This window comes from Schistocerca serialis, chromosome 8 (genome assembly GCF_023864345.2).
Source record: "Schistocerca serialis cubense isolate TAMUIC-IGC-003099 chromosome 8, iqSchSeri2.2, whole genome shotgun sequence".
Taxonomy (NCBI): Eukaryota; Metazoa; Arthropoda; class Insecta; order Orthoptera; family Acrididae; genus Schistocerca; species Schistocerca serialis.
The window spans coordinates 334,061,916-334,085,517 of record NC_064645.1 but is presented as its reverse complement, the minus strand read 5'-3'; the positions used below and the strand labels follow the sequence as shown (position 1 = coordinate 334,085,517).

Sequence of the window (23,602 nt, the reverse complement as noted above, 5' to 3'; positions counted from 1 at the left end):
CATGTACAGAAGTTAACATGATTCTCTTAGTCGTTTTCATGCAGCTATTGCAGGAGAGAGATCTGGCAGTGTTGGAACCCATGTCGATGGAGAATGCGTGGAACACTTGGGTGACTCACGTCACTTCCTCGTGCGATTGTGCGGGAACTGACGTGGGGATCAACTACAACAGCAGCAAGAACATTAATTTCCCCTTCACCTGTTTCTTTCTGTTGTGTTGCCTAAGTGTTACATTATCACTTTCACGTAACTGGTTGAAGAGGTTCATAAATAATTGCATAGATGGTTGATTTCTGTTGGGATATCTTGCGTACACTGTACGAGAACGAACCCCGTGCACAATGAGCATTTCGGCTCTTTCTGCATTGGCAGATCCCATCGTCCACTCAAGAGCTTTTACTTGGAGGAGGAGGAGCTTAGTGTTTAACGTCCCGTCGACAACGAGGTCATTAGAGACGGAGCGCAAGCTCGGGTGAGGGAAGGATGGGGAAGGAAATCGGCCGTGCCCTTTCAAAGGAACCATCCCGGCATTTGCCTGAAGCGATTTAGGGAAATCACGGAAAACCTAAATCAGGATGGCTGGAGACGGGATTGAACCGTCGTCCTCCCGAATGCAGCTTTTACTTGGACTTCCACTCATTAACTGACCAGCAAGTCGCAGTGCACTCATGGGACACGCAAGCAAACTGCAAGCAAAAATAACAACATCGTACCCAGAAACTGCGCAAGTTGAATGGCAGAAACAAGTGTCGGCGTGGAAATTTTTCAAAACTACAATATCTCGTAAATGAGTCGCTTAGAATTCTGTAACAAATGCCACAGACATTCTAATTTACTCTGCTTTTAGTTGGTTAATGTCAACAGGCATTGTACCTATTAGAAAAGTGTGTGCCTGCACAAAAAATACATCTTCGAAGTATTATTACAATCTGTTTACCGGCTAACAATACGAGCCCCTTACTACCGATCCATTACGTGAAAACCACACATCAAGGTCACTTTCCATTTCCGCAACATTCGCTAGTTTTAGGTGAGTCACCCTGTATATCAGTACAGTAACTGTCTTATATAGTGGATAACATACAATATGGATTCTTTCTTTCTTTCTCTTTCCCTCTCTCTCTCTCTCTCTCTCTCTCTCTCTCTCTCTCTCTCTCTCCCTCTCTGTCTCTCTCTTTCTCTATCACTTCTTCATCTTCTCATTTTTTAACGGAGCTAACACGTTATCACATAATGCCTAATTCTGAGTTTTTGTTCTACCTCGTTGTAGAAGTACATTCTCATGTAACTGAACAAAAGATGTTTCATCCCGTATATCTACATCTACATTTGTGCTCCGCAAGCCACCTTGTGGTGTGTGGCGTAGGGTACTTTATGCACTCCCGTCACTTTCCCCATTTCTTGCTACAGTTGCGAATGGTTCGCGGAAAGAACGATTGCCGGTAGGCCTTTCTGTGAGCTCGAATCTCTGACTTTATCTTAATGGTCTTTTCGAGATATGCAAATAGGAGGAAAAAAATATTTGTTGACTCTTCTAGGAACATACGCTCTCGGAACTTTATGAGTAGACCTGAGCGCGATGCAGAACTCTTCTCTTGCAGCGTCTGCCACTGGAATTCGTTCATCATTTCGATGACGCTTTCATGTTTACTACATGTACACGCAACGAAACGCGATGCTGCTTTTTAGATCTTATCTGTTTCATGTATCAATCCAATCTGTTACGGGTCCCGTACGAGCAATTTTGAAGTATTGATCAAACGAGGGCTTTGTACATGACCTCCTTTGAAGACGGAGTACAGTTCCTGAGGATTCTTCCAATGAATTTCAGTCTGGCATCTGCGAAAGGTGATTAGATTTAAGTCATCCTTGTAGTTTAAATTGTCTCGTTCGCATGCTCGTAAGTATTTTGTGGAAGTAACTTCTTCCCGTGATTGTTCGGCAATCGTATAGTCACACAATAATTGATTTTTCCCTCTATATGTACACGTAATATGTTTCAGTGGTTTATATTCAGGGCCAGCTGTCCCTCCCTGTGCCAAGAGTCTTTGTAAGTAAGTGGCTGAATGAGTAAAGAAAGAAAAAGGAAGAAAGTGAGAACTGCAACTGAGGGCAGGCTATCTGAAATGATACCTGCGGGCTCCGTTCTAAACCATTACGTCATTTATCAACAGATCTCCCTTTAGTCTTCTCCTTATCGTGTGTTGTTTTCTGTATTGGCAGACGGATCCATACAGAAAAAAATTCTTATCAATTTCGGAAAGACGTCAGAAGAGGAACACCGCTTTCGAAAAGATACCAGAACATTAGCAAGACTTTCAAGCTGAGAAACTGAACGCTAGCCAAACTACACAAGCACAGTTTGTTTACAGATGCACAGGTATACAGTAACAGTATCGTCAGGCGGCTATGTTCTGTAACGTCAGTAAAGTTTATACTGATCGGCCAGACCATTATGACCACCGACCTGCTGTCTACATAAACTCGTCCAGGCGATAGCAGTGTCATATGGCGAGAAAGGACTGCTAGTTAGGAACACGCACGTTGCATGTAGTATCAGTGAGCGTGTTGTCCGTGTGTAAAATGGGGAAGGCGCGCGACCTATCTGAGTTTGACCGAGGGAAGTTTGTGATGACCCGGAGGCTCGGCACGAGCCTTTCGGAAACTGCACCACTTGTCGGTGTTCGAGGAGTGCTGTGGTGAGTGTCTTCAATGCTCAACGAAACCAAGGTAAAACTAAGTCCAGACGTCTTGGTGTTGGGCGGCCACCCCTCATTAAAGATGTAGAACGTCGTAGATTAGGTAGACTGATAAAACAGGACAGGCGAAGAACTGTGGTTAAACTAACATCAGATTTAATGCTGGCCAGAGAACAAGTGTGTCTGAACACACAGTGCACAGAACATTCCTAACAGTGGTCCTCCACAGCGGACGATCGATGCATGTGTCAATGTTAACATCACAACATAGGCAACTATCACTCAAAGGGCACATGACCAACGGCACTGGACGTTGGCACAGTGGCAGAAAATTACCTGGTCTGATGAATCCCGATATCTTCATCACTCAGATCAAAGGGCGCGAATCCGTCGTCTCCCAGCTTCTTAACACGTGTACCGTGGAACGGAGACAAGCTGTCGGCGGCTTCGTTACGCCAGAACATTCACGTGGGCATCCATGAGTCCACTGGAGCTCGTGCAAGGCACCATGACGTCGCAGGCAAAGTACACATCTTCGTGACATATTTCAGGACGCCAGTAGCATTTTTCAACAAGATAATGCGCCTAGTCACAAGGCCAGGAGTGAGATGGAGTGGTTCGAGGAACACAGTTTCGAGTTTCAATTGATGTACTGATCCTCCAGTTCGCAAAATCTGAACCCTATAGAACGCATCTGGTACGTGATTGAACGTGGCGTCAGAGTTCATCGCCCCCTCCCCGGAATTTACTGGAATTAGGAGACTTACAAGTGTATATGTGGTGCCAACATGCTGCCTGTTAGGCAGGCGATCATAATTCTTTCTTACTACACACAAACAAATACCCGCATCGAAATATTACAGTTCGCTCTCTGTGGTGGAGATACGGTCGTATGTTACCGTTCACTGTCGGTGAATTTTCGAGCACTGACTCAAAAGAAACGAAATTTCTCGCACTGTTAAGTAACTGTTTTTCGACAGCGATCCGTGTCTGACTTGGCGTCAAGTTTCAAAATTGTTCGATCAACTCAGTGGCAATAGACAAAAAAAGCGTTTTTGCGCCGTAAAAAGTGGCTTTCTATAAATGAACAGTCAGAAAACTTCGGGTTTCTTATGAAACTTAAAAAATCAGCGAGAGCAACTTTTCAGATGCTGTCAGAAGCTTCTGCCTGACCGTGTTCGTTGCATGTGCATTAGAGATCAGAAATGAGTTCCAGTATACTCGACCTAAACTCGCCAGCGAGTCCTGCGGTATCCCCGCTCTCGCCGTGTCAGTGCGCCCATAGATTCATAGATTCGACTCGTAAGTGTCCGCAGCCACAGATGGATACTGACGTGACACAAACCGTCTCCCTAATGCATCCAATTCCAGTCCTGTTCTGTGGGATTCAAACGGGTGAGCGAGCCGGCCACGCCATGCGTGCAGTATCTTCCGTTTCGAGTAGAACATCAAACACTCGTGCTCTATGAGGCCGAGCTTTATCGTCCATCAGTACGAAGTCTGGGCCCACAGCATATAGCAACAACCGCACATGTCCCAAGATCTCGTCACGATAGCTGACAGCGGTCAAACCTTGCCGATTCACCCTTATAATTTGATGAAGAGGTGTTATCAACATAATCCCTGCCCACACCATTAGGCATCCTCCTCGATACCGATCACTTTCCACAAAGTTTGGGACCATAAATTCCACGTTCCCTACAGATATGAATTCTTCCTTTATAACTCTCCAGATCAAATAGGTACTCATCTGTGAAAGAACATTGGCCCACTGTTTGACCGTCTACGCAATATGCTGACAACTCCCCTCTAGACATTCCCCTCCGTGAAGAGGCGTCAGAAGAAGACATACAGCAGGTATACGACAATAAAGGCCACTCTGCTGAAGTCTTTTGTACGCCGTTTGTCACGATACGACGCGTTCAGTGGATGCTGCCAGGTCAGATGCCAGTTGCCGCGCTATACTAAGGCTGCACCATCATGTCCTTACAGCCAAATAACGGTCTTCTCCTTCTGATGTCATAGGTGGTCGCCCATGCTCTGGTCTTCGATATACAGTTTCGGTCTCTATAAACTGTCGCCACATCCGGCAAACATCAGATCGATTCACATAAAGCCAGCGGACCACATCAGTTTGTTACTGTCCTGCTTCCTTTCTTCCTATGGCCCTTCACCGCAGACAGTCTTCTCTGTGCCATACTGCACAGTCCGTGACTGTGTACACGGCGATTGTGGATGTGGGACTGCCCAGCAAACACTACCCCGTTTGATAGGTGCCCTGACGTCATCGCGGGCGTGGTTGCCCGTTGACCGGAGTGCCGTCTTCTGTACAGAACACGATCGTACGGATATCTGATGACAATTCGTATGATTATATCATTAATTGGCCACAGGACGGGGAAAAAGCGGTTTGTTGCTTTAATTTTGGACACCAGTGTACATCGTTCAAGCTTATGACGAATTTAGTTCTCATCTAGATGCTGTTCGTGCTGCTGCTGATAGAAGTGTACCGCATTTGTAATAGCTCAGATTTTGTGAGTATTTTGCAATCCATCCCATGTTTGTGGTATGTCTTTATCGATAAATAAGAAGTTTTGAAATAAGCTTTAATTTATTCGCGACTTCGAGGTTATTCAACTGCTTAGGTATCGTGTCGACAAGATGTTTTCGACTTCAAGCAGTCAACCCGCTACGACCAGCGGGAGCCCTGCATTAACAGCTCTCCAGCGTCAGCGGTCGGCGCCACCACCTTCGGCTACGATCACTGCAGCCACAGTGAGACTGCAAATTGCGATATACGTTTTCAATTTCAGTTTACGCGACAGAGCGGAGAAGGAGAGGCTGGACCTCGCTCTACAGCTTCGTCTGCCTGAGTTACGTGAGTTATGTATGTTTTATTCTCCAAGGCAACTTTCCATTCCTTGGCGATTTACAGTCGCTAACCACTCATGAATCGATTAATTGGTGCTGTCATCAGCCGCAGGTCGCATTACTATTTTCGTGATTTTTAACGCTTTAATTTTCCAATTCTGTTTCTGTCTTGTACTCTGATGATGTCATAATAATTTGATTTTTTTTTGTACTACGGTTGAAATAATTATTTGTTTGCCCGTAAATTGTTTTGTGACCACCATTTAAATCGACTTGTCCAGTGTAATGTTGGTGGCGACCCTTCGTAATTAATTACTCAGTATTACTCGTTTAAGAAACCCCTATTTCAGTAGCTATTTTCTTTCCAATCCATCATAAAGTTTTCTGATTTACCTAATTTCTTCTCAAATTAAGTAAAATGTTTCCTCGTTCATCTCTTTCACTTGGTAGTTATTAGGTTCCCCTACATGTTGACAGCCCGAATTCCTTAACCAAGAGCTAGTGGACGAGGCTGTCGGATAGATTCGTATATTTATCTTCAGCGTTTCTTATGCGCAACAGTCTTTATATCCGTGTAATCCAAGTGTTTCATATGGGTATTGCATCATCCCTCAAGATCAGATATTATGAATTAGCAAGATTTGGACATTTACACACCCATAGACTATTCGTTGAGGCGGTGTTGTGCTCACAGTACGCCGACTTCTGATAAGTTCAGTGTTAACTTTCATAAATTTTATCTCCTACTTTAATGCTCTTTCGAATTATCTTGATAGAATCATGTGTAGTTCTTCTGAGATCGTCTTGGAGTTCTTTCATGGGGGTAGCATTATTCATAAATTGGATCAATTCGTCTCATGTGCTTAATTTCTCTTTGTAGAATTCTCTACTTTTTCTTTGTCGATTTCGCCCTTCAACCGTCCCCACAGACACAGATCGAAAGTGGTAAGGTCTGGAGACCTTGGTGGTCAAGAATCGTGACCACTTCTGCCGATCCAACTATCAGCGAGTGTCAGACTTACATGATGTGTCAACTGACGACTAGATAGTGGAGATACCGCTTCATGCTTGAAGACCGTACCCATACTTGTAACCGGAGAAGGAAATCGGCCATGCCCTTTCAAAGAAACCATCGCTCCATTTGCCTAAAGCGATTGAGGGAAATTATGGGAAACATAAATCAGGATGGCCAGACGCGGGTTTGAACCCTTGTCCTGCCCAATGCGAGTCCAGAGTGCTAACGACTGAGCCACCTCGCTTGGTGACGATTATATTGGAAACCAGTTTTCAAGAGAGTCTAGGACGATGAGGCAACACAACAGGTCCTATCAACGTCAAGGCTTAGGGAACACAGACTCTACAACTTATCTGAGAAGGCAGAGTGAAGAAAGGCAAACTTACGTATTTGGTATTAGTAGATTTTATGCTGAGACCCTTGAATGGAAAACGCATTTTGAAAGTCTGAATGCAGCGAGTACAAAATGCAGTGACCGAAAGCTCATACAGAATTTGTACAGAAAACAAACGAAGGACATGTATGGGAAACAGTAGTCAGAATAGAGTGGAACATAGTTCTAGCCTATCCCTGTGTTATTCAGTTTGTAGGCTGAGAAATTTGGGAAGAGGATTGCAGTTGAGGAAGAAGAAATACAAAATCTGAGATTTGTTGATAACAATGTAACCCTATAATGTAACCCTGTCAGAGATGACAAAGTACTTGGAAGATAAATTGAACGGACTGTATAGTGTCTTGAAGACAGGTCACAAGATGAATATTAATTAATACACAATTTATATTAGGATGCTGATTCGTCTGTCTCCAACACTAGCAACAAAGAGCGAAAGTCCCTGAACGTAGTTGTTTCTTCGAGTTCACGTTTTCGTTTACATATATACCAAAAAAATTTGGGGCGTTCTACCCTCCAACTTGCACAGTTCATATGCTATATCAGTCGTCCGCAAGACTATTTGTGTACAAAATTGAATATAGTGTTTTTTTCGAAATTTAGAAAGAGGCCATTTTCACTGAGTCACTTAATTCTTCAGAAAATATTTTTAACGCTCTCTTCTGTTGCGTTATTTCTAATGGGATTTCTTACAACACTAGGGTCATCTGCAAAGAGAATTCTCCTTGATGGATGTAAAGTGAAAGGGCATTCACGTGTATAAGAAATAGGAACGAACCCAAAATTTAACAACTTAAATTGGAAGGAACACACAGAAAATGTTCTGGGGAAGGCTGCAAAGACTGCGTTTATTGGCAGGACATTTAGAAAATGTAACAGATCTAAGGAGACTGCATACACTACGCTTGTCCGTCCTCTTTTAGAATACTGCTGCGCATGTGGGATTCTACCAGATAGAACTGACGGACTACATCGAAAAAGTTCAAAGAAAGGCAGCACGTTTTGTATTATGGCGAAATATGGGAGAGAGTGTCACTGAAATGATACAGGATTTCGGCTGGACATCATTTGGAGAAAGGCGTTTTTCGTTGCATCGAATCTTCTCACGGAATTCCAATAACCAACTTTCTCCTTCGAAAGCGAAAATATTTTGTTGACACCGACGTACATAAGTAAAACCGATCACCACGATAAAATAAGGGAAATCAGAGCTCGTACGGAAGATGTAGGTGTTCGTTCTTTCTGCGCGATATACGAGATTGGAACAACAGAGAATTGTGAAGGTGGTTCGATGAACCCTCTGCGAGGCACTTAAATGTGATTTGCAAAGTGTCCAAGTAGATGAAGATGTAGAACCCTGTGGGATTCTTTTCGGGATTTCTCCACAGTCTCTTTCTAATATCGTTTTAATTATTTAGCACGATGTTTTGCATCTTGTTCATTAAGTATGGTTCAAACTAGTTGTTTGTAAAGTCATCAATTTCATAAAACATGGTTTTTCTCAGAGAGTTACATGATTTACACTACAGATGGGCAACGTAGATCATCGGGCCGGATCAGCGCGCGAATGGTTTCAGTCCGGAACGCGGAAAAAATTTGTGGGAGAGGGAGGGTGAACGTATTAGAAAGCTGCACTATTGAAACTCAATGTAATTTACAATGAATTAACTGCAACCAGTTGCATTTATAAGCGTTTATTTTTACCTTTATGATATTTCGAGATGCCTAACATCCCCTCTTCAGATATTTATATTTATTTACGCATTGGAACAATGACGTGGCGAAATTTAGCAACGTACGTTTTTAAGATAATTCTTGCAAAACGTCGAAAGTAAAGAAACACTTTTTCACGACATGTAAATAAATTTAAACTTCAGAAGATGCAGTTAACATGAAATGAATTTAACTGCCAAAACGCGTGTTTTGAAGTAGAATTTACTGGCGTGATGTGTCGGGAAGGAGATGCAATTCCTATCGGAGCGTTATTGCAAACACAGTGTCACGGACGCCACCACCCAAGAAATGTAAAAAAAAATCGTTAAATGTGTTTAACTTTTACTAACAACATACTTTCTAAAATCATTACTGATGTGTAAGTTGGTTAGAGAACCTGAAAATATCTTTTAGCGCGATCTTAGCTACACCAAAGTATTTTCCGTAATGTTTAGACCGAGTGATGCAGAAAAAAGAATAGATATTTCGTTCATTGTAGTTGTTATTCATTCAAAACATACATTTTAAGCGACCTAAATCGGAAAAAATGAATATGACATTTGTTAAAAAAAGTCACTTAGATTTTTGGGTTAAGTTTCACTGAAAAATTTAAATCAGTTACGGAATCTGATACAGGAAATAATTAAAAGCAACAATTTTTTTTTCAAACTTTAAAATATAAAGTACCAGACAATATTACAATATTTACAAATGGTGTGCACAAAGAACCCTCCCCTTGCCCCCTGTATTAGTATTGTGATGTTTAATGAAGTATGTGAATGAGTCCCGTGCGTTACCAGAGGCTATCTACGTGTGATAATTGGTGAGTGAAGGTGTAAATAGCATTCTTAGTGGAGCAAACCTTCTGTAATGCAAAACGTCATGTGGTAAGTAAAAGCAAACCAGTGTTTGGATTAAAGATCACATCAACAACGGAGAGTGTAGAAACCTCGTTAGTTCGATAGCGTGTTGGAGGGAGCCGGCAATGCGATACAAAATATTACATATAAGAGCGCTCCAAGCTTTAATGTCTTATTGGAGGTATAGTCAGCTCCGTTGGTAAAGAATGCCGTTTGTAGACATTTTACTGCATTTTCGTCCCTACAGTTTGGCTGTGAAAGTGACGAGCAAAGGCTGCCAAAGGCTTCAGCGAGAAGAAAGTGCCGTGGACGGGAGACTCACGTCTTTGTTCCAGCGCAGGATGTGCGGGATGACGATGTCGTGCGGGAAGTCGAGCTGGCAGTTGAAGACGACGTACTCGCCCACGGCCGCCGTCAGGAACGTCGCCTGCTTCTCCTCCTCCATCAGCGCGCACGCGCTGCCTGCGCACACCACAACACAGCACCAGTCACAATCACAGGCGTACAAACTCTCCTACCAGCCTGCCGGCCCCTGTATCCGCCCCAACCATTACAGCAGTTCAGCCTGTCGCAACGGAGCCACAAGGGATCACGTGTACTGAAGCACAGTGGTTGGTGCACGCCATATTCTGTTTGTGAAAGCCTGGCAAGCTCCATGGGTCCCGTTCAGCCTGCTGCACTTGTCAACAGGTTGCGCTATCACTCCAAAGCGATTAGCCAGGTGTGTGTTTGCGTAGGTTGTATCAAATGTTCCAATGTGTGTGAATTCCTAAGGGACCACACTGCTGAGGTCATCTGTCCCTAGACTTACACACTACTTAAACTAACATAACGCTAAGCACATCACACCCATGCCCAAGGGAGGATTCGAACCTCCAGTGGGAGTGGCGCCCGATTCATGACATGGCGCCTAGAACTGCGCGGCCACTCCGAGCAGCTAGGTAGTATCACATCGGTGGGAGCAGCAAAATGAACAAACCAAATGGATAAATATAAGGCGAAATTAAGAATTAGGGATTATACGAAGTGATTGAGCAATAACTATACTCCACAAAAGAAGACGAAGTAAATATTCCAGAATTCGAATCGAGTACAGCTGCCAACATGAGTAACGTAAAAGTAAATATACTCGTAGTAGCGAAGCAGCTTAAATCACTTAGTTAAAGCAAGTCTTCTGATCCAGACTGTATACCAATTATGCTCCTTTCGGAGTGTGCTGATGCATTAGTACCATACTTAACAATCATATACAACCATTCGCTCGACGAAAGATCCGTACCCAAAGACTGGAAAGTTCCGCAGGTCAGACCAATATTCAAGAAAGGTAGCAGGAGTAATCCACGAAATTACAGGCCCATATCGTTAACGTCGATATTCAGCAGGATTTAGGACCATATGTCGTGTTCGAACATTATGAATAAGCTCGAAGAAAACGGTCTATTGACACACAGTCAACATGGGTTTAGAAAACATCGTTCCTGTGAAACACAACTATCTCTTTATTCACATGGAGTGTTGAGTGCTATTGACAAGGGATTTCAGATCGATTGTGTATTTATGGATTTCCGGAAGGCTTTTGACACTGTACCACAGAAGTGGCACGGAGTGAAATTGCGTGCTTATGGGTATCGTCTCAGTTATGTGACTTGATTTGTGATTTCCTGTCAGAGGTCACAGTTCGTAGTAATTGATGGAAAGTCATCGAGTAAAACAGAAGTGGTTTCTGGCGTTCCCCAAGGTAGTGTTCCTTATTTTATCTATATAAACGATTTGGGGGACAATCTGAGCAGCCGTCTTCTGTTGTTTGCCAATGACGCTGTCGTTTATCGACTAATAAAGTCATCAGACGATCTAAACAAACTGCAAAACGATTTAAAAGAAATATCTGAATGGTGCGAAAAGTGGCAATTGACCCTAAATAACGAAAAGTGTGAGGTCATCAACTTCAGTGCTAAAAGGAATTCGTTAAACTTCGGTTGCACGATAAATCAGTCTAATCTAAAACCCGTAAATTCAACTAAATACTTAGGTGTTACAATTATGAACAACTTAAATTGGAAGTAACACACAAAAAATGTTGTGGGGAGGGCTAACCAAAGACTGCTATTTATTGTCAGGACACTTAGAAAATGTAACAGACCTACTAAGGAGACTGCCTACACTACGCTTGTCCGTCCTCTCTCAGAAGACTGCTGCGCGGTGTGGGATCCTTACCAGATAGGACTGACGGAGTACATTGAAAAAGTTCAAAGAAAGGCAGCACGTTTTGTATTATCGCGAAATATGGGAGAGTGTGTCACAGAAATGATAAAGGATTTTGGGCTGGAAATCATTAAAAGAAAGTCGTTTTTCGTTGTGACGAAATCTTCTCACGAAATTCCAATCACCAACTTTCTCCTCCGAATCCGAAAATATGTTGTTGGTACCGACCTACATAGGGAGGAACGATCACCACGATAAACGAAGGGAAATCAGAGCTCGTACGGGAAGATATAGGTGTTCATGCTTTTCATGTGCTGTACGAGATTGGAATAATAGAGAACTGTGAAGGTGGTTCGATGAACCCTCTGCCAGGCACTTAAATGTGATTTGCAGAGTATCCATGTAGATGTGTATGTACATGAGTATAACGTATGCATCAAAATAGACGTAAAAATGTTAAATGAAGTTTCGTTTGAAATTGCTTTATTTCAGAGTTACGGAGTAGAGTGGTACCGGAAGTGCAACACAAGCAACATTAAATTAATTCTCCTCAGAGAGGAATGACACGAGGAGACCCGAAATTCAATACATCTACGTAATGTACATTCGCGGTAGAAGATGTTCAAAATAATGTCCATGCACACGGAGACAGTACGTGCACTAAGTCTTATCGCTCTCGAAGTGTTTGAGGCTCCATTTACCTCATTCAGCACAGTTGCACAGCCATTCTCATTTGACTGATGTAGTTGTGCCACATTCTTTATCCCAACACCATACACGAGTTCCCCGACATGGCCCCAAAGGTCGAAAGTCAAGGGCTAAGAAACGGAGATCTGGAGGGCCAAGTAACTGGTCCTGCACGACCTGTCCATTTACCGGGATTAGGAAAATGTCTTACCTGCCCGTCTTCTAACTGAAATGTGTTTAAGTCGGTTCGTGTAGCGAGTAGGACATCATGAAGCAGACCAACCAATTCGTGTTGCAAAAACTTTCGATACGCTCTGCCACTCAAGCGCTGTGGTATAGCGAGCGGTCCACTATGCCACGCCAAATGTTCACTACAAAACTATGCTGATATCGTCATGCTATGCTAACCTGAGGATCCTCATGAGCCCAAATGTGAACCACAGCGCCATAGAAACCGAAGTCAAGCAAACAAAGCATTTCGTAGCAGAATCAACCGAGCAGTGTGATGGTGTGTCTAAGGCAATATTAGTCAAGCAGGTGAACACGACACGTCAGAAGCTTGTACGGGTCTATCACGTAATACCTACCAAAAATGACATTATGCATCATAGCTCGGAAATAAAGCACTTTCACACAAATCTTTAACATTTTACTCTTATTTTAATGCATACATTACATACACGAATTGTGACAGTTGCGTTTGAACAACCCTGTATACCAGTCCCAAAACAGAGCCCAAGTCCAGCAGGAGGAAAGTTTTCGTGTGTTTTGAGGCCGCATCAATTAAATCTGTAGCCCTCTAGCAACATAAATTGTGTAAGAAGTTACTAAACACTCATTCAGGGACGTCGAGTACGTTAATATATGTCTGTAAATTTGACCAGCAGATTCTTCACTCCATAAATGCTTTGAAAGAGGACAAAGACTTAGTGGCTGACAAGTATGTAGAAATAAGTGCTAAACGTAAGGTCATTTAACAATACATTCTAAATTTACAATAAAAGTTGATTGAAACAAGAAAAAAGTATGGCTCAGTCGCTATTAAAAGCCACATTCTGGTAGTATTCAACGTAGTAGGAGGAAAGTGTAGAATCAAAGAAAAGCTTCTTCTTACAGAAATATACTTTTTAGATTAAAATACTATGAAAAACGAACTTCGTGTTTACTACAATACATTTGGGAAAGTTAGGAATGAGCACCGACCTACTATCGATATGAACTCGTCTAGATGTCCGGAAGGCTTTTGACATTGTACCACACAAGCGGCTTGTAGTGAAACTGCGTGCTTACGGAATATCGTCTCAGTTATGTGGCTGGATTCGTGATTTCCTGTCAGAGGCGACAAATTTCGTAGGAATTGACGGATTGTCATCGAGTAAAATACAAGTGATTTCTGACGTTCCACAAGATGGTGTTATTGGCCCTTTGTTGTTCCTTATTTATATAAATGGTATGGGAGACGATCTGAGCAGCCGTCTTAGGTTGTTTGCAGATGCCGCCGTCGTTTATCGACTAGCAGAGTCATCAGAAGATCAAAACAAATTGCAAAACGATTTAGAAAAGATATCTTTATGACGCAAAAATTGGCAATTGACCATAAATAACAAAATGTGTGAGGTCATCCATGTCAGTACTAAAAGGAATTCGTTAAGTTTCTGTTACATGAGAGATCCGTCAAATCTAAAGGCCATAAATTAAACCAAATACCTAGGAATTACAATTAAGAAATTGGAAGGAACACATAGAAAATGTTGTTGGGAAGGCTAACCAAAGATGAGTTTTATTGGCAGGACACTTAGAAAATATAACAGACCTACTAAAGAGACTGCCTACACTACGCTTGTCCGTCCTCTTTTAGAAAACTGCTGTGCAGTGTGGGGTCCTTACCATATAGGATTGAAGGAGTATATCGGAAAAGTTCAAAGAAGGACAGCACGTTTTATATTATCGCGAAATAGGAGAAAGAGTGTTACCGAAATTATACAAGATTTGGGTTCGACATAATCAAAACACGGGCGTTTTTCGTTACGGAGGGATCTTTCCACGAAATTCCAATCACCGACTTTCTCCTCTGAACGCGAAAATATTTTGTTGACTCTGACCTACGTAGGGAGGAACGATTACCATAATAAAATAAGTAAAATCAGAGCTCGCACGGAAAGATATAGGTGTTCGTTCTTTCCACGTGCTATATGAGATTGGAATAACGGATAATTGTGAAGGTGGTTAGATGAACCCTCTGCCAGGGACTTTAACGTGATTTGCAGAGTATCCATGTAGGTGTAGAAGACGACAGTAGCGTCATCCGGCGAGGAATGATCACTGAGGGTGCTGCCCGCGTGTTGAATGGGAAAGGCGCGCGATGTATCTGAGTTTGTCCGTGGGCACGTTGTGATGGCATGGAGGCTCGGAACGAGCATCTCGGAAATTGCACGACTTGTCGGCTTGCAGAGGTGAGTGTCTTTAAAACGTGGCGAAACCAAGGTGAAACCACCGCCAGACGTCGTAGGGCTGGGCGGCCACACCTCGTTACAGATGTCGGACATCGTAGGCTGGACAGACCGGTAAAACAGGACAGGCGGCGAACTGTGGTGAACTGTCATCAGTCTTCAATGCTGGGCAGAGTAAAATTGTATCTGACGACACAGCTGGGACACGACATCGGCAACCACGACTGAAATGGACGTGTAACCATCAGCACTGAACGTTGGCGCAGTGGCAGAGCGTTGCATGTGTGATAGATTGCGATACCTTCAACATCATGCCGATGGGAGTGCGTGATCCCGTCGTCTTGCATGGGAACAGCTCCTTGATATCTGTACTGTGGGGCGGAGACAAACTGGCGACGGCTCCGTTATGCTCTGAGAGACATTCATGTGGGCATCCATGGGTCCAGTGGAATTCATGCAAGGCACAACAGTATCGTACGCTGGTTGCAGACCGCGCACAACTCTTCATGGCAATCATGTTTCCCGTCGACAGTGGCATTTTTCTATCAGATAATGCACCATGTCACAAGGCCAGGAGTGTGTTGGAATGGTACGAGCAACACGGTGGCGATTTCTAGTTGATGTGTTGGCCCCACAACTTACCAGATCTGAACACGATCGAACACATCTGGGATGTGATCGAACGTGACGTCCGAGCTCGTCGCCCCCCCCCCCCCCCTCCCCCACGGAATTTAAGTGCATTAGCGACCTACCATTGATACACATCCCAGAAAAAGTTATTAAAATTTGTCATATTTGGCTGAAACACACTAACGTTAGAGAAACTAAATTTCCAAACCCTTACTTTAGTTGCCGTTGCAGTATAACAGATATCTTGAAGGTCTTAGGTGCAAACGATCTCGACTTTCAGAGATCGTTCTGCTCACTACAAGAAAACATGCATCAGAGATGACCTAACGAAGGTTCGAATTGAGAATAGCCTAGTGGAAGCAGGATGAAGTTGTAGAGAAAATCCTTCATATCTAAATAAATAAATATGCTCGAAATACGCCGAAAAGGAAGAAAAGGACAAATAAAATCCACCATTTTTTGACTTACAGTGACCCAAATGAATATATATTGCACTGAGGCTCATCATGTGATACTCGGCTAAAAAACACTTGTCAACAACTTTCGAAACCTTCTCTTGATACTACAACGAAAGCGTAAAAAATAAACTGCTACTTAGCGTAGCACAGAGGGGACATGAACAGGCAAGCAGGACATCTTCAGCCTGCTTGGATTGGGTATGGCTTGGCTTGGACGGGAGTCAAGCAACTACTCGTTCTGCTGCTAATGTGCGGCTGCTTGAATAACGGCTAAGCATGGGCAGGTTAAAAGCGGAATGTGTGCTCCTCTGGTGACATTGAGTCCTGTGAAGTTATGGACTAGATTTAGTGACGTATGTATTGGAAAAAAATGTTGATTTAATGCAGGTACAAAAATATTTGGAAGAGAATGCAGTGACGAAACGGATACGACAAAGATGACAAGCTGCTCACTTTGCATTTTGCTGATGACGAAGTCATTTTTGAGGAGGGTAAGGATAATATTAATCGCATGGTTAGAGAATATCAGGAAAGGACTTTAAACATTACTTTAGAGAAAAAGTACTATATGGTTACTGGAGGGTGTGGGTCAAAAACTGACGTTAATTTTTGGGGTTGTCGGGTCGGTGGCTTTATATAAATACTTTGGATTCATTATTAGCAGACATGGATCCAATAAAATCGAAATGATGACCGCTTTGGCCAAGATAGACAAGCAACCAAACAATTAATTAGAGCTTAAAAGAACACATATTAGGTCAGAAAAGAATATTAGGATATTTACTACTATTGTAGAAAGCATAGCAGTTTGTGGGGCAGAAACATGGAACTAAAATCATAGAATTAAGAGGACTTATTGCCAATGGAGAGAGGACTTTCGAGGTCTTGCTGTAGGCTAACGCTACTGCACAAAATTAAGAATGAGGATATACGTACGTGAATGAAGCTGGGACCACTGTAACGGATAACGTCGAAGCAAAACGATTGAGATGGTAGGGGTCATTGTCGTGAGGCCAGATGACCTAAGAAAAGGATGGAATAGATTACAACTAATACAAGGAGAGGAAGTCCGAAAACAGTATGCAGAAATGGAGTCAGAAGAGTTATCACATAGGAATTTGAAGGGGGAAGATTATAGATGTAGGAGACAGGACACTGGAGCGCGAAAAATGACTACAATGTTATATTTAATTGCAATAAAAGTTTACTGGGTACTGTGTCTCACCGCCGAAGTTATCAGCGCCCAAGCGAAGATCAACTGAAATGAATGTATTTAAACCTTAAAAAATGAGATAGAAGAAATAAAAGGCAAACTGAGATAAAATCGCTCTCCCAATCTCAACCGCGATCACACTAGCCCACAACACGAAAAAGAAAAAACACCACAAATGGGATGATGTACGAAAACTCTTAATTAAAACACAACAAAAATTAGGGGAAAACTAAAAAAGATTTGGAGCAGTATGTGGATGGCTTATCACTTACCAAAAACACGGATGGGCCAGGCATCCTGATAACATCTTCACAATGGTGTCCTAAAATTTCAGGAGCAAGTCGGACGATTCACAAAGTTTTGAAAGTCGTCCCTGATTCGGTTGAATGACAGGTAAAATAGCAAATCTGCCGCCCTTTTGTCCGAAAATAAAGCACAAACTAAAGCTAAACTTCGTCCGAACAGGTGTTGGAAGACTCTAACGTTACTGACTGACCACCGTGTCATCCTCAGCCTTTAGGCGTCACTGGATGCGGATATCGAGGGGCGTGTGGTCAGCACACCGCTCTTCCGCCGGTTGTCAGTTTTCGCGACTTCACAAGGACTGAGAGTATCCCACTTGCCAACAGCGATCGGCTGACCGGACGGTCACCCATCCAAGTGCTAGCCAAGCCCGACAGCGCTGAACTTCAGTAATCTGGCGGGAACCGGTGTTACCCATGCGGCAAGGCTCAGTAATATGTGGCGCACCACACACTGCAGTTTCCTCTCGTCAGAAGCCATTGGTCATAGGCTGTCGCCCATGCGAAGACCTGTAAGGAGGACCTCGTCCCGCCTATGTGTCTGGAAGGAGGTCCCCAGGGCTGCGTTGTAGACTTCACGAGACGCAGCTCATATTATCTGCCACTTCAAGCCACTCTTCTTCTCATCGACGCATGACAGCGAGGCAAGACAACGCAGGGGATGGCACTCTGAGCTAACTAAGGATCGCGACACGCCTCACTGACTGCTACATCCGTCCTTTCGTTCCTCGCAATACCCATGTGACTTGGCACCCAGCACACATCTCCCACCCTACCCTATGTAGTCGGCGGAGGGCGTCCTGGATATTGTGGATTACTTTATCTGTTGAGTACAAGCGTTCGGTACAGTCGAAACACCTGACAGTTAATAATTATTCGTAACTCGTTACTTGAATTAACGGACGTCATTACGTATAGAATGTTTAAAAACATTCCGTAATTGTCGAGCAAGTTCGCGCTGATGAGTGTTGACAAGTGGCTGATGCAGCGGGTAACGGAGCGGGAACTGAGGACAGACGTGGGCCATACGGTTATGTTGGGATGTCAGATACTGAAGTTAGACCAATCTTTAGTTTTCAGACATGATTTCATATTTCTGAAGGTAAAGTTCCTTACGGGGTAGTTTTTGCATGGCTGCGATAAGAAAAGGGCACTTTCTAGCCGCCGGTGCTTTTAAGAGCTATAAATAGTGCTCCTTTTTCGTACGATTTGTCAAAATAATGCTGGGTAAAATGACATGCCGATAGAAATTGAGCACTAAGTAAACCAGCACTCAGCAAATATGGCGTTGGGAGTGTAAAATTGTGTTCTGGACTATATGGTAGTTTAGTTAAACATGAATATTCTGAGTGAGGTGGTATAGCGGATAACACACTGGACGGTCCTTCAGATTGGGGTTTTCCGTGATTTCCCCAAATCGCTTCGGACAAACAGCCGGGTTGATTTCTTTGAAAAGGACAGGTCCCTTCCTTCCCTAATTCGAGTTTGTACTCCGTCTCTAATGATTTCGTTCTTGATGGGACGCCATACCCTAGTCTCTCTTACTTGCTGAATATTCTACTCATGCAATAGAAGAGAATCTGGAGACTATTAACAGTTTCAGGAGTAATTAATTTTTCTCCGCATTATATTCGTAGGTACCTCTCCAAAGCCTGATGCGTTTGCATGCCTTGACATATTTATTGCAAGGCTTTCAGGTTGCACGACATTCGGACTGGTATCGCCTTCCTGAGCACTTAAACACTGTCGACTGGAATACGAGGGAGATGGTAATGTAGAAACTTGTGATAGCCGTTGTAGCTATGGTAGAAGTATATTATCAAAGGAAGATCGATGTTTCGTTAGCAAATGTTTTTTTCAAATTTATTTTGGATCCGTTTATGATTAAATGCGGTTGTTGACATAAATTGCACTGTGTTTTGTTTCCCGACTCTTCTCTAAAGAAAAAAAAATCCCAGAGCTTGTTTATCTTTCGCTCCATGGTCATTTTACATTTTATACAGTTCAAAGGGAAAGTTTACCAAACTTCCCTTCTTTTGAACCAATAAGAATAGAATAACGATCGTTGGGAAGTAAAATTAATCACCTACATCACGATTAAAATTTACAATCTACCTGAAAATCTGAAAAAAAACCTTAAGTAGGTTGAAATAAGCGACAATGGAGACATGTAGTTCCAGCACGACATGTATTGCACGTGCTAAACGTATCTGGGAATTAGGAATTTGAGGATTACGAATAATGCCGACTCTACTCAAGTCGAACACGAACTGCACGCTGGAAACAAAACAAGTCGACTGATAGTTTGTTCGGTGCTCCGTGTCACTAGCGATTACGATCGTAATGACAGTTACGAGGGACCCGGGTCAAGTACCACAAGTGAGGCGCCACTCCTCCTCACACAGTCGCCCTTCCCGGTTTTCAGTTCACCAAAACGTCACCCAAACTCCATTTCTGACAGTCAGCTCAGCGGCCTATCGTCTCGCACACTGCGTCATCAAGCTGAATGCTCTTCTTCCAGTTATACCGTTATACAGGGTAGATATTTTTGTTGGTGACAAGGATGGTACACGAACAACATTACATCAATATTTACGTCATTTGCGGACATACAGGGCGGGCTGCCATTCATCACACAAAATGGAAATTTGTCTAAGTCATCTTGTATCATCCTACAGTCAATCAGTTTCGACACCTTACCGTACACCACAGCATCATAAGCAAACAATCGCAGTTTGCTGTCCTCCCTTTCCGCCAAATCCTTTATATATATGGAGAACAACAGCAGTCCTATCACACTTCGCTGGAGCACTCCTAACGATACCCTTGTCTCTGATGAACACTCGCCGTTGAGGATAGCATACTGGGATCTATTATTTAAGAAGTCTTCGAGCTACTGACATACCTGTAATCTTTTTCCACATGCTCGTACCTTCCTTAACAGCCTACAATGGGGCACCGTGTCAAATGATTTCCGGAAATGTAGAAATCTGCCTGTTGCCCTTCATCCATAGTTCGCAGTATATCACGTGAGAAGGGCAAGCTGAGTCCCGTACGATCGGTTATTTTTGAAACCATGAAAATTCGTAGAAATAAGCTTCTCAGTCTCAAGAAAATTTATTATATACTAACAGAGAATATGTTCAAGGATTCTGCAGCAAACAGAAGTTAGGGATATTGGTCTGTAATTTTACAGGTTCGTCCTTTTATCCTTCTTATACACTGGAGTCACCTGCGCTTTTTTCCAGTCACTTGGGAGTTTGTGCTGGGGCAGCGATTCATGATAAATGCAAGCTAGCTAAGGGGCCTGTGCCGTAGAGTACTCCTTGTACAATCTAACTGGGATTCCACCTGGACCTGGCGATTCATTTGCTTTCAGATCTTTCAATTCCTTATCAACGCCAGGGGTGCTTATTACTACGTCGTCCACACGGGAGTCTGCCCGATAGTCAAATGAAGACTGGGACACTTAAGTGTCGTAAGTGGGGTTAATGTTCACTCGCTCTATTCGGCATTAGTCAACTTCCGAGTGGGAGGGAAAGATTCCAGGTTAGCATGGACATACTTTCTAGAGGAAGCAGCAGCTATGGTGCCGTATTTGGACTGGGTTTTCTATTTAAACATCATGCTGAAGTCGATCCGGCAAGGTGCATACTTGGGCTGCTACTTACAGTATTCCATTTAGATGCTACAGCTGACAAGACACACCTGCTGCAAGACATGCCCCTAAGCCAGGGGAGACCTCCTAAACGTTCATGGTCCTTTAAAATGACTTACGACAAAAAATAATGCAATGTACACGAAAACTAATCTGCGTAGATGTAGCGGTGGATCTGCCAGTCAATACTTCGTGTTTACTACAGTCCTTAGCAGAAGATGAACTGGACAAAGCACAATGTTTTGTGCACGATGTTGATGGAAGCTGGGAAATTACTATCAGCACTAATAATTTTGGCTCATAGTATATTCCAAGCCACGAAAATCTGTCTATTTAGCCACACATTGGAAACAAGTGTTGTGTTTACAGATTAAAATGGAAAAATTGCAAGAATGTTGTGCATAGTTGCTTAACTGTCCCAGACTATTGCCATACCACCAATAATGCAGCATAAAATTCCCACTCAGAATGAACTGCTGGGTTACAACAACATGCACTGAGTTCAACGTCACTTTCAGTCAGCGATGGAAGAGTTTATAAACAGCAGCTCTACGAGTAAAACAGGATTATAGAAGACTGTACAAAGTTTTTGCCTGAGGTTCTGTACCAATACAATGTTATTAGGAAGCTCTCCGTTCACAATATACTGTCACAAAGGTTAAATAGAAAACTGTCCCTCTTGAACAAATGTTAGTGTTGAAGCTTTTCATTAATGACACTGAGCAATAAAATACCTGACTCATTGAAAATTTTGTGTACAGTAAGAGTATTAGTATCCCATCAGTGATAGTATATATAAATTTACCGATATCCATTCACTGTTATATACACTCTTCTGAAATTTACACGTGTCACATTTTCTCTAACTTTTTTGTCGTCTTTACCTTTAACTACCACCTGACCACGATATTACTGCACTTCGCCTCCTGTGGACGTTATCGGAAACATGCGGTGACAAGTACGAGTACATTGGTCAGTAAGCTAACGCATCGTACTTTCAGGACAATTGCGCATATACTACTAAATAGTTGAGCTTCTCCTCGTGTTACATGATGAGAAAAAGCCACGATTAGGCGATCGAAGCGCACACAATCCCATGTGAAGTAATATCGTGGACGACTAATATCAGTACGTGTAGGTACAAAATGTTATAGAGGATTCTATTACCACGTGGGAAGATGTCTTGGGGCATTAATTTTAAAATATGTCTGTCATTGTTACGTCTTTATGCAAATTTTACTGTCCGCCATTTGCTCAGATTGCAGTGGAGTGTTGCCCATTTGTGAAATTTTTATATCCGATGGAATTTTTGAATTTTGCAGCTACTTCGTGACAGTCGTGTTTGTTTACGTTTTTGATTTGTCGTCTACTAGTAATTCGGAGTCAGTGGGTGCACTTGTACGACTTTTCAGTTAAAATGGGTAATACCATCACAAGTGAATGTGTTTTCCACAAATCCTGAAAGTATTTTATTTCCTTTTATAATTTACACTTTTTACTTAACGAGTGTACTGGAGGAACTGTATAGTAACTCTGATAATTGTGTATCTGGACTTGCCGTTTTAGGTATGACTGCTTTAACCCTGGAGTTCCTTTTGTTAATTTTTGGTACACAGTCGACCTTAAAGAATTGTAGATAAGGAGGGACTTCATACCACTGCAGTGTCTGTATCGAATGGTATGGCCGGTTGTACATTCTACTCTGAGATGACACAAAGTCAGGGAAAGCGATATGCACACATGCAGATGACGACATTGCGTTCACAAGGTACGAAAGGGCAATGCATTGGTGGAGCTGTCATATGTACTCAGGTGATTCATGTGAAAAGGTGTCCGACGTGATTATGGCGGTACGATGGGAATTAGCAGATTTTGTACGCGTAATAGAGCTAAACGCATGGGACATTCCATTCTGAGAACCACATTGTGAATAATGTGCCGAGAATACTAAAATTCAGGCGTTGGCTCTCACCACAGACAGCGCAGAGCCCGACTGCCTTCACTTAAAAATCGTTCAAATGGCTCTGAGCACTATGGAACTTAACTGCTGAGGTCATCAGTCCTCTAGAACTTAGAACTAGTTAAACCTAACCAACCTAAGAACATCACACACGTCCATGCCCGAGGCAGGATTCGAACCTGCGACCGTAGCGGTCGCGCGTTTCCAGACTGTAGCGCCTAGAACTGCTCGGGCCTTCACTTAACAGCGGCGTTTCCTTAGAGTTGTCAGTGTTAACAGACAACCAATACTGCGTGAACTATCCACAAAAATCAATGTGAGATGTGCGACGAACGTATCTGCTAAGACATGATGCAAAATTAAGTGTTTGTTGCCTATTGTAAAAGCTGGCCTACGCAAATTCGTTTGCTAACAGCACGACATGGCCTACAGCGCCTGTTCTGCGCTCGTGACCATATCCGTTCGACGCTAAACGACTGAAAAATCGTGCCCT

At 42.9% G+C, this 23,602-nt stretch overlaps 1 protein-coding gene across 2 annotated transcripts in view; it reads right to left on the bottom strand.

The window, feature by feature from the left end:
* The window catches only part of LOC126416314 (protein borderless), a 461,225-nt gene that overhangs the window by 227,060 nt on the left and 210,563 nt on the right, over nucleotides 1-23,602 (bottom strand). For both annotated transcript variants that reach the window (XM_050083976.1, XM_050083975.1), the window contains one exon: nucleotides 9,872-10,011. In XM_050083976.1, the coding sequence (XP_049939933.1) occupies nucleotides 9,872-10,011 (140 nt within the window). The remainder of the gene's footprint in view (nucleotides 1-9,871; nucleotides 10,012-23,602) is intronic.